This window comes from Terrapene carolina, unplaced genomic scaffold (assembly GCF_002925995.2).
Source record: "Terrapene carolina triunguis isolate 2854851 unplaced genomic scaffold, T_m_triunguis-2.0 Scaffold85, whole genome shotgun sequence".
In the NCBI taxonomy this organism is placed as follows: domain Eukaryota; kingdom Metazoa; phylum Chordata; order Testudines; family Emydidae; genus Terrapene; species Terrapene triunguis.
The window spans coordinates 8,111,693-8,123,891 of NW_020664436.1; the positions used below are offsets into that span (position 1 = coordinate 8,111,693).

The 12,199-nt window shown below is 44.5% G+C and overlaps 1 protein-coding gene across 6 annotated transcripts in view; it reads right to left on the reverse strand.

Annotated features, from left to right (window-relative positions):
* Window positions 1–445: 445 nt before the first annotated feature.
* Window positions 446–12,199, reverse strand: part of LTBP1 (latent transforming growth factor beta binding protein 1) — a 315,320-nt gene continuing 303,566 nt past the window's right edge. For all 6 annotated transcript variants that reach the window (XM_026649615.2, XM_026649614.2, XM_026649611.2 and 3 more), the window contains 2 exons: window positions 10,928–11,077; window positions 446–1,489 (listed from right to left, as the gene is read on the reverse strand). In XM_026649615.2, coding sequence (XP_026505400.1) covers window positions 1,320–1,489; window positions 10,928–11,077 — 320 coding nt within the window. In that variant the 3' untranslated portion in view covers window positions 446–1,319. The remainder of the gene's footprint in view (window positions 1,490–10,927; window positions 11,078–12,199) is intronic.

Consider the following 12,199-nt stretch of genomic DNA (forward strand, 5'->3'; position numbering starts at 1 on the left):
GGGAATATTTTCGAAAGTGCCCAAGGGAGTTAGAAGCACAAAACCAAGGAAAAGTCAACTTTCATGTCAGCCTAATTCCCTTAGGTGTGTTTGAAAATCTCCCCGTAGGACTCTAACTTTGAGTCTTTTGAACGGTGCCTATAGACTTTAAGGTCAGAAGGGACCATCATGATCATCTAGTCTGACCTCCTGCAATGAAAGTCTTGGCCTTGATAAAACAATATGAGAAAAGAAAAAAAATAACATGATGAATCCTTAAAACTAGACTAGTGTAAAATAAATCCAATAGTGTATAAGAATATTGGTTAGTGGGATATACACTGGTACCCTAATTTTGTTGACTCCATTGTAAAACCTGAGAAAACAAATGCCAATAAAAATCAGTAAAGCCATGAAAGAAATAAGATAATCTACAATTAATAAACAGCTTCTTTTCTAAAAAAAAGAAAAAGGAAAAAAAGTGATTTTATTGAGTTATAATATACAGCTTTAATATGTTAGGGTAATCATACAAGATCTCTTTTGTGTTCAATGTACATATTACAATACAGACATGAGCTCAAATCTTTTGTTTTAATGTACAAAAGGAATCCAATGGTTGTCCACTAGCAGCTTTGAAACTTGGCAAGAAAGGTTCTAAGGATTTTAAGTGCAGTAAAAGACCATGTAGAATATAAAATGAGTACAAAGGACTTTTCTCCAAGGTGTATAAACATTTGAGAACAAACAGTGCCTGCTCCACAGGGCAGACAACTGGCAATTAAAAAAAGTCAGTGACCAATGTTCCAGTCCAGAAAAGAACTGGAGGAGCATTACCCTGCATTACAACTTTTATAAAATGGCCTTAAAAATCTGTATAAAAGAATTTGCACTGTTCAGAAAAAGACATTTTGAAGAGAAATGGTAGGAAAGGAACTGCACAATCAAAAAATGAAAAAAAGTAATATAAAATATTTTCACTGCTATTTAAATGCCAATTAAATCAAGCAAAAGTAAAAACAAAAAAACCAAAACAACCACCCCCTCTTCTGTTTAAAATAACAGCACTGTTTTGCCCATTTCCAATGAGTTGTACTTATGAACACACTATATACTTGATTTTCTTCCATATAGAGAAATGTGTCCATTTGGTCTGTCATTTCAGTGAAGCTGATGAATATCAACCCATCACATTTCACCTTCAAGAAAACACATTTTAATGCTGTTTTCCATATAGTCATCATTCTAAATTAGGTGCATCCTCAGCTCAAGTTAAATACATTTCTTCCTTTTCTTTATACAGTGCAGAGTATATGGGCTTAGGTTATGTAGATTCTCCTCTACTCCAGTTCACTGTCTATTTCTGAGTTCAGTGGTGTGCAGTAGTTTGGCTTGTCTGAAGGTACATAGCCTGGCAGACACAAACACTTGTACGAACCTTCTGTGTTAATGCACTTGGCGTTCTTGCAGAGAGACATCCTACTGTTCAGTTCATTGCATTCATTCACATCTGCAAAAACAGACACACCAGAACATGTAGATAAAACTACAGTATAACTAAACATGTCAATGTTGCCATTTTTCTCCACAAAGACTATTTCCCCCTGGATGCATTAAATTAACTTCTATCATCATCATCAATGGTAGAACATGTATAAAAAGTGATAAACTGTGTATTAACTTCAGATTAGGCAGAACTATATTAGGGAGGGTCAAAAGCTTTTTAATGAATACACATTTAATGGAAAAGAAAACAGTGGAGTGGATATCATAGGGAATCAGTAATGGTTTAAAGAGACTTTCACTGCTAAATCACTAGTTTGAATTCAATCCAGGCTGTTAATAAACAAACAATTATTATTAATACTCACTTCTAAATAGGTTTGGCAGAATTTGATTTTTATTTTTTTCTAATTTCAACAGAAAATATCAATGTTTATTTTAAGCTTTTTTCTATTTTTATCTATATACATTTTCACATTTGCACAAAATTATGGATTTTAAACATTTCAATTTTTATCTGTGAAAATTTTTGCAGTCAGAGGAAATTTTTTTGGGTGGGGTCAGACAATTGTTTAATGACAGTAGACACAGATTCAAAAAATTAAAGTTTTATAACTGTTAAAAAACTAATTGTCAACATCGCATGTCAAAATATACAAAGTAAATATCCTCAGTCAAACTCTAATAAGTTCTGAAGCAGCATTTTTCTTACTTTGCCTATCTATAAATTTCAGTCATTGAAGGAATTTTTTTTTGTCCGTTTGCGTGTGCATGGTGAAATTGATATTTACCAACAAAAAATGAGGAGGCTCTTCGAGGTGTGGTCCTGATCTGTATTCTCCTATGGATTATGCACATGGACCATGTGCCCGAAGTCAGAGAATTTGAAAGTAGTGTCCATTGGTCCATGCATGTGCCCTGACTTTCTTTATGCTTCTGTCTGAGGCAATAAAGGGCGGGGCGGACTGACCACATCTCCAGTTCCTTCTCCACTGTGAATTTGACAGATCTGAAGCAGAGGGGAAAGAGGGTGGGAAGTGGAATACAAATAGGGACCACACATCTCAAAGAACTTCGAGTTACAGGTAAGTAACTTCCTCCTCTTCTTTGAGTCATGGTCCCTACTGTATTCCACTGTGGGTGATTGAAAGTAATACCTGAGTTAGAGGAGGGTACAAGGAGGAGGATGGAAGGGTCATGTGGAGAACTGCTGTGCCAAAGGAGGCATCCACCACTGAGTCCTGCACCAAGGTATAGCGTGTTGCAAATGTGTGGAAAGAACTCCACATGGCTGCTCTACATATGTTTATGAAAGACTCATCTTGAAGGGATGCCATGGTCATTGCTTGAGCTCTAATGGAGTGACCCCATGCCCCTGTGTGTGTGTGTGTGGGGGGGGGCACAGTAGGTTCAACAGCTAGTAGCAGAGTTTAATGCAGCCGGAAATCTATTTGGAGTTTCTCTGGGTAGAGATGGCCTGTCACCTGATTCTCTCTGTTACCGCAATAAGCAGCGTAAGGGACTTCCTGATTGTTTTTGTTCTTTGCGGGTAAAAGGCCAAAGCTTGTTGGATGTTGAGGGAATGGAGTCTATGTTCTTCTGCAGATGTGTGCAGGTTTTGGGAAGAAAACGGGTAAGTGAATGGATTGGGAAAAATTTCAGGTGTAAGCCTAAGGAGACTTAATTCTTGTGGAATACTGTAAATGGCAGGTCTGCCATCATAGCTTCGAGTTCTTCTTTGAGTGATTGCTCATGTCCATTCCAATAGGTGTGTACGCGTGCTGTGTGCACCATCGTTGGAAGGTTTTACCCTAGTGGTACCCGTCGGGTCGGCTGTGGAGCCCCCTGGCATGGCGCCTTTATGGTGGTGTATATAAGTCCCTGCTGACCCACTGCCTGCTCAGTTCCTTCTTGCTGGAATACTCCGACACAGGGAAGGTGGGTGGGATTTGGAATGGACATGAGCAACACATCTCAAAGAACAACAGTTACAAAAAGTAGGTAACCGTCTTCGCATGATTGCTCATGTCCATTCCAATAGGTGACTCCCAAGCAGGTTTGACGGAGGAGGGGTCGGAATTCACCGAGTTGCTGATTGTAGTACAGTAACTCCTCACTTAACATTGTAGTTATGTTCCTGAAAAATGCAACTTTAAGCGAAACGATGTTAAGTGAATCCAATTTCCCCATAAGAATTAATGTAAATGAGGGGATTAGGTTCCAGGGAAATTTTTTTCCAGACAAAAGACTATATATATATATATATATATAAACACACACACACACACACACACAGTATAAGTTTTAAACAAACAATTTAATACTGGTACACAGTGATGATGATTGTGAAGATTGGTTGAGGTGGAGGAGTCAGAAGGTGGGATATTTCCCTTACTGCTAAATGATGAACTAGCAATTGGCTGAGCCCTCAAGGGTTAAACTCTCTCATTCTACATTTCCCCTTTAAGTTCACTGCCTTGTTAATTAGATCAGCTTGCTGAGACTGCAGCTGCTGCAAGCTCCCTCCATCCTGAGCCCTGGTGTGTCCCCCCCTGCTCTATGGAAGATGGGGTAAACGGGGTGCAGGAGCAGGGGGGAGGGGGACACCTTGACATTAGCCCCCCTCTTCCTTCCCTCCCTTGGGGAGCAGCTCCAAGACAGAGGGCAGGAGCAGCACATGGCAGTGGGGGGAAGGACAGCTGCAATTGCTAGCCTGCTGGGCAGCTGCAGCACATGGAACTCAGGGGAGTGGGGAGCTGATAGGGGGAGCTGATGGGGGGCTGCCGGTCCACCCTGGTTCCAAACCCCCACCAGCTAGCTGCAACGGGCTGCTCTTCCTGCAAGCAGTAGACAAAGCAGGCAGCTGCCAAACCATGTTAGAAGGGAGCATTACACAACTTTAAACAAGCATGTTCCCTAATTGATCAGCAACGTAACAATGAAACAACGTTAACCGGGACGACTTTAAGTGAGGAGTTACTGTACTGCCCTGCTGAAGGCTGCATTGTCCCTCACCTGTTGGGTGATAGTGTAGTGCAACATAAAGGTGTGGATGGAGGACCATGTTGCTGCCTTGCATATGTCTTGGATAGGGACCTGCGCAAGGAATGCGGCAGATGAAGCCTGTGCTCTTGTGGAGTGCACCGTTAACGGTGGGGCTGGAATTTTAGCTAGGCCGTAGCACGTTCTGATGCAGGACATGATCCACGATGAAATATGCTGGGATGAGATGGGGAGCCCTGTCATCCTCTGGGCGATTGCAATCAAGAACTGTGGTGACTTACGATTTTGTGTAGCACCTGAGGTAGGAGTGGTAGTGGAGGGAAGGCACAGTTGAGTTGGTCTGACCAGGAGAGAAGGAGAGCATTGCCCTAGAGTGGTAACTGAGGGCTCCTCTGGAGCAGTAGTGGCACACTTGCTGTTTGTTTGAGAAGAAAATAGGTTTCTGGCTGGGTTCTCCCATTGTGCTAAAATGTTGTATAGCACTTTGTTGTGAAGTTCCCACTTGTGGTCGATCACAGAGTGTCTGCTGAGTGAGTTCACAGGCACATTCTGCATTCCTGGAAGGTAAGCTGCGGACAGGGTGATCTGATTGTTGATGCACCAGTTCCAGCTATTGACTGTTTCTGTGCATACAGCGGCAGATTTTGTTCTCCCTTGTTTGTTGATGTAGAAACCCGGGGTGGTGGTGTTTGACCTGATCAGGACACGATGAGAGCAAAGGAGTGGAAGAAAAGAATTCACACGTCTTCCTTACTGCTACAAGTTCCAGGATATTAGGGTGACCAAACGTCCCGATTTTATCGGGACAGTCCCGATTTTAGGGGACTTGTCCCACATCCTGACCTTACATCGGTCGGGATGCACTTTGTCCCGATATCGGGGGACCGTCTGGTGGAGGACACAAGCCGGTGCTGCCGGTGCCGCTCACCTCTTCTTCCTGGGCCTGGGGCAGCGCAGCTGAACTCCCGGCGCTCGCCCGCCGGCCGGCAGGAGCCTGCAGAGTGCTGCAGCCCCACTCCCCAGGCACGCACAGAGACGGCGAGTAGGTCTCCACTGTGTGCTGCAGGGGCTGGGCTTGTAGGCGCCGGCAGTGAGCCGTGCCGGCAGCAAGCCCCCCCGCGCCTGCCCCCCTCGACCCGACCTTAGGAGTCAGAGGGACCTGCCTGCTGGATGCTTCCTGGGAGCTGCTCCAGGTAAGGCTAGCACTGCCTGGGACTCACCTGGCCCCCTGGCAGGTCCCTCGGGCAGGGGGTGGGGCTCTGCGTGCTGCCCCCTTCCTTCCCCAAGGGGGGAGGTGGAGACGGAGCAGAGGCAAGCTGGTGGGGGGGGGAGGGGCGTGGAGCTGCCGGTGATTTCTCAGTTTTTCCTGTGCTCCGGCAGTTTTTTTTGTTTTGCTCCGCCACCTGCTTGTTTTGTTTTTTTTTTTTGCTCCACTCCCCCCCCCGCGTCCCGATATTTGACCTCTGTCATCTGGTCACCCTACAGGATATTGATGTGCAACCCGGATTCTCGAGATGTCCATATGGGCCCCCTAGCCTAACAGGGACATGTCAGTGATGATAGTTTTGTCTGGGGAAGAGGGAAGACAGAGGACTCCCACACGTGTGTGATGTGAGTCTGTCCATCATAGAAGGGATGACAGTACCTTGGCTGGGACTGTCAGCATGAGGTTCATAGAGTGACGGCCCGGTGAGTATATGGACTGAACGAAGCCATGTCTGAAGGCAGGGAAGGTGAAGTCTCGCGAAAGGGGTCACATAAGTGCATAAGGCCATGTGGCCAAGTAGAGATTAGCAAGTCTTGGCTAGTACACGAGGGTTGTTCATGATGTGAGCTATGAAGACATTCATTGCCTGAAATCTGTCTGTGGATAGGTATGCTCATGCTGTGATAGAGTTTAGGGTAGCCCCAATGAAGTGCAATGATTGCTTGGGGTTGAAGATCAACTTTTCAATGTTGATGCTGACTCCCTGTGAAAAAAGGAGGCTGAGTAACATAGAGGTCAACTCTTGGGCTTCCTCGCACCTATGGGCTAGTTGTTGAGGTATGGAAAAACAAGGAGACCATAGTACCTGATGTGATCTGCTACTACAGAAAATACTTTGGTGAAAACTCTGGGAGAGGTACCTATCCTGAAGGGTAGTACTCTATATTGGAAATGGTTGGAGCCCACCATAAATCTGAGAAAATGTCTGTGAGCAGAGCGAATATCAACGTGGAAGTAAGCATCCTTTATACTGAGAGCCATGAACCACATGCCTTTTTCTAAGGATGGAATTATCGCCGCCAATGTGGCCGTGCGAAACTTGAGTTTGCAGATGAAATGGCGGAGGTGGCAGAGGTTGAGGACTGGTTTTCGGCTGCCTTTCTTTTTGGATATCAGAACATAAGTTGAGTAGAACCCTGTTCCTTGATATTTGAGAGGAAGGTGTTCTACTGCTCCTTGTGGTAAATAAGGAGTTCACTTCTTGGGCAAGAATACTGTTGTGAGAATGATCCCTGAAAGGAGACAGTGGGGGTCTTGGAGGAGGTAGCATTGCAAACTTGATGGTATAGCCATGGCGGATGACATTCAGCACCCATTTGTCCATTGTTATCATGCTTCAAGCATGGAAAAAGAATGCTAAATGACCCCCAAAAGGAGTTGAAGGGTCATGAGGCATTAGGTTCAGCGGGTGGTGGTTCTTAAGCTCATGTAAAAAATATCTCATGGCTTGTGGTTGGGTTTGAGATGTTGAAGCCTGAGAAGAGGGCCCAGGGCGAGAACTTTGGACCTTTTGTCATTTGCATGGAAGTTCATAGGGTCTCTGCTGGTAAAATTATGGAGACCTGTACCTCTGTTTGGACAACGGAAGGTGGAACTTTCATTTTGGGGCAGGAGTGTAGATGCCCAATGAGTGAAGGGTGGCCCTGGAGGCTTTTAGTGTATACAAAGAGTCATCTGTCTTCTGTTTGAAGAGATGGGATTCGTCAAAAGGGAGATCCTCCTAGGACCTCCCTAGGAAAACCAGAAACATGAAGCCAAGACACTCTATGCATCACAATAGCCATAGCCATGACCCTGGAGTAAGTATCAGCCATGTCCACTGCAGATTGGAGGGCAGTTCTGGCTAAGAGTTTCCCTTCCTTGACCAGGGCGTGAAAGCAGGCACAATCTGACGGGAGACTATTAGCAAATTCCTTGAATTCAGCAAAATTCAGGAAGTCATAAGTAGACAACAATGCTTGATAATTGACTATCTTGAATTGTAAATTGGAAAAAGAGAAGACTTTTCCTTTCCCCAAGTATATCTAAATGCTTCCCTTCCTTGGCCATAGGTGTGGCTCAAAGGTGTTGTTGCTTAGCCCTCTTCACAGCAGCCTGACCTACCAGTGAATTTGGAGCTGGGTGAGAGAAGAGGAATTCTGAGCCTTTGGCCGGGATGTAGTAGTGTCTCTCCGCTCCTTTAGGGGTGGTGGTAGATGTGGCAGGGGTGTGCCATGCTGTTCTGGATGCCTCCAGTATGGCTTCGTCGATCAGCAGTATTGTTCTTGTCAGTCCCAAAGTGTGAAGAATGTCCAGAAGCTTATGCTGTGAGTCTTGGATCTCTTCCAGCTGGATTTGGAGTTTCCACTCAACTCTCTGTAAAAGGTCTTAAAACTGTCTGAAGTCATCCATTGGGGAAGGGGATGACGCAGTCACAGTTTTGTCCAGCTATGAGGATGGGAATCTAGCTGGATCAGGTTGGACCGCTGGTGTATAACACACGTGAGGAGGGTGAGAGACCCAATATTGTAGGCATATCCTGTGGCGGAGATATGAGTTCTCTGGAAGTGGAGGGACCCTATGGAGGAGGAGACTCTGGATTCGGTAAGGCAAAGACATCTTGGGGTGCAGCCATGGATCTGGATCTCCTTGGTATAAGGAGTACTCTCTCTTTTCCGGTCGCCAGTACCGTTGCTGAAGTCTTCCTGGTGTGGGAGCGTCTTGTGTCTTGTGAGGTGCTGGAGATGGCGGTACCAATGGTTTGCTGCCTGGAAGGAACCATTGAATCCCATTGTTTATGGGTCTTCTTCTCATGCCTGTGGGACTTAGAACGTGCTACATCCCCTTGGGCCGAGCTAGTGGAGGGAATGTTCAGTTCCTTGGACTTGGAGGAAGACTTAGGGGAGTGCTTGCTAATCTCTTGAGTAGGCCCCGCCATGGGTCTGTGGGGGCGGTTCTGCTGGCACCGGAGTTTGATGCAGGAGCACATGGCACACTCCTTGCTGAATCAGGCTGACATACAGATAGGGTTCCCTGGCCTGGGTCCAAATGAGGTCTCAGGGCCATCTTCCAGAGAACAAGTACTCAGCCTTCTTGGAGATGGCTGGGGAAGGACTGGCAAATACTGCACTTAGCCGGTATGCGAGTTTCTCCCAGGCAGTAGAGGCAGCGTTGGTGGTTGTCGGTGACTGAGAAGGATTGTGAGCAAGAGGCACAGAGTTTGAAGCCCAGAGTTCTAGGAGTAGTCTAGTACTTGAACAGGAGTTACCAGGTAGGAGGACAGACGGTGAAAATCACCGAAGTCTATTCTAATCTAACTGTTAAAACTAGTAACTACTAAAACTAAGAAACAAATAAAATTAGAAAAAATACGGCTAAAACTGATAAAACTATTTACAACTGTAATTATTAGAACTGCGTCAGAGACAACGGCACTGAAGGTTCCAAACCAGACTATGCAGCGGTGAGAAGGAATTGGAGATGTGGTCGGTCTGCCCTGCTCTTTATCGCCTCGGATGGAAGCACAAGACAAGTCAGGGCACATGCACAGATTAATGAACACTACTTTCAAATTCTCCAACTCCAAGAGCATGGTGTGCATGGATAACCCACAGTGGAATACAATAGGGACCTTCACTTGAGGAAGAACTAATCCTTTGAAGCTTTCTCATAAAGTGCCATCCGGTGACTGTTCAGTGGTCTACGTGAAATGAATTGTTGATCTCAGTTCTTGGTGTAATACAATTCTTACATAGCCATATTAAAAAAGAAAACAAATACAACTAGCATTAGTTGGCAGTCTTAGCAGAGAGGCCAGTGACTAATAGTTGTGAAGAGAAATCTACCTCACTCCTCCAGCAAATCTCTATAGCACTGGACTGAGATGCAGTAGGGCTATGCCTTCATTGCCCAAAAAGGTGGTTGGTTTTTTGGTTTGTTTTACAGAGAGATAAAAAATGCGTAGTAACTATCTTGCTGTAAAATCCTATTCGAGACATGGTGCGAGTAGTTTTTACTGCAATGCAGTTAGACAAAATCAACAGTATACTCCATCACCTGTGGTTGACCTCAGCTAGCTACTTTGCAGTAACAACCACAGACCCTTTGCCTTCACTAGTATTTTACAGAGATATAGCTAATATACATTAGTTATCTCATTGCAAAACCACACCTTTTTTTGGCAGTGAAGACAGTCATTAGGGAAGATCAGTGTTAAGAAGCTTATGGTGCTGCTACTAGAGTTGCATCTGTTCTGCAGATAATAAGAGTATGTCAGTCTCCAGTGCTCTCAGTTCAGTTCTTTACATGAAAAATAAATTCACTTAAAAAAATCTTGGGGAAACAAGGACAGAAAATACATGTGAATATATATACATGTATATGGGAAAACATATGATACAGCTAGATAAGGGATGACATTTCCCAAAGTGACTTAGGGCCAGATTTTTAAAGATATTTAGGTGCCTAAAGATTCAGATAGGTGCCTAGTGAAATTCTCACAAGCACCTAGGTGCCTAACTCCCATTGATTGACCTCTCGAGGTCCCTTCCAATTCTATGGTTTCAAAGGGAGTTAGACACATGGGTACTTCTGAATATCCCACTAGGCACCTATCTGAACCTGTAGGTGCTTAAATACCTTTAAAAATCTGTCCCTAAGTAACTTTTGAAAATGGGACTTAGGCTCCTAACTCTCTTTAGATACTTTTGAAAATTTTAACCAAAGCTTGTTCTGCATTTTAATGTATTACATTTTATTGATGTGAGTTATTACTGAGCGTCTTTTAATTAATAGTACCTTTACCATACTAGTTCGCTTAGGATTGAAATTGACACAGGCACGCTAACATACTTTTTATAACTATTATGAATAGTATGTTTCCCTAGCTAATTATTATTAGTATACACTTCACAATCCCATTTTTCTCATGGATACCTTGGACAACTGTTCATATTCAAATGATCTAGGAATTCAGAGATGGCTGCTCAAATGAAAACTGACTTTCAATATATCATATATAGATTTAGAATGTTTAACATAATTCAGATGATCATCTGTCAGAAAGGTTTTGCTCCTGCAAACTCTTACAGCAAATGAGTAACTTAACTCACATAAGTAGTTCCACTGAAGTCAAGTGAATGGGTCTGCTTGTGTGAGTAAATCTGCTAAAATACAAAAAATGAATTGTAATCTCACCAACACAAGTCATTTTGGCCATGTCCAAGTGGTAGCCATCAAAGCAATCACAAGTATAGCCTTCCTGGACTCTCACACACCGGCCATTTTCACATCCATTCAGAATGCCACATTCCTCTGCTTGTAACTCCTCAAAGCTGTTCAGAAAACCTAGGTGGAGAAAGTATTGCAAACAAATAAGTTAGAGAGATGCTGAATCTTTTTTTTTTTTTTTTTAAACAAATGTATTGTGAGACTCTTTAATTGTCTCAGGGGTTTACTGGGATGTGACTCAACTTTGTAGAAAATATGTCAGCTTTAGCAGAGCTGCTCCATCTGGAATTTTTAATGTACTAATAAAATACAGTTATATTTTAAGATGAAATAAAATGGCTGTTTGAAATGTGTTTAACTAATGTTAAAAGCTTTGATCCATTTTTAACAGAGACACATTTTGATAAATTATCTCTGATAAAATATTACTTTGTAATAAAATCTTGTAAAATCAGACTTTATAATAGTTTATAGTGTTGATGTAGAAGTATTTTAGGGTAATTTGAAAAATAATTATAAAAAGCTCTTCTAAATATTACTATAAAAAGGAGAGGGAAGAAGTTATATCGTAATTATGCTAGATCAGAGGTGGGCAAACTATGGCCTGGGAGCCACATCCAGCCCTTCAGATGTTTTAATCCTGCCTTTGAACGCCTGCCAGGAAGCGTGGTCGGGGGCTTGCTCCACGTGGCTCCTGGAAGCAGCGGCACATCCCCCCCTCCGGCTCCTACGCGTAGGGACAGTCAGGGGGCTCCGCACGCTGCCCCCGCCGCAAGTGCTGCCCCTGCAGCTCCCATTGGCCAGCAAATGGGGCCAATGGGAGCTGCAATGGTGGCGCCTGCAGACAGGGCAGTATGCAGAGCTGCCTGGCCGCACCTCCATGTAGGAGCTGGAGGGGGGACATACTGCTGCTTCCGGGAGCTGCTTGAGGTAAGCACTGCCTGGAGCCTCCATTCCTCACCCCCTCCCGCGCCCCAACCCTCTGCCCCAGCCCTCATCCCCCTCCCAACCTCCGAACCCCTCGGTCCCACCCTCCTGCACCCCTCATCACCCCCACCTGCACCCCTGCCCCAGCCTGGAAACCCCTCCCGCACCCTGAACTCCTCATTCCTGGCCCCACCCTAGAACCCACACCCCCAGCCGGAGCCCTCACCCCCACCCCAACCCCCAATTTCATGAGCATTCATGGCCACCATACAATTTCCATATCCTTGGGCCAAAAAGTTTGCCCACCCCTGC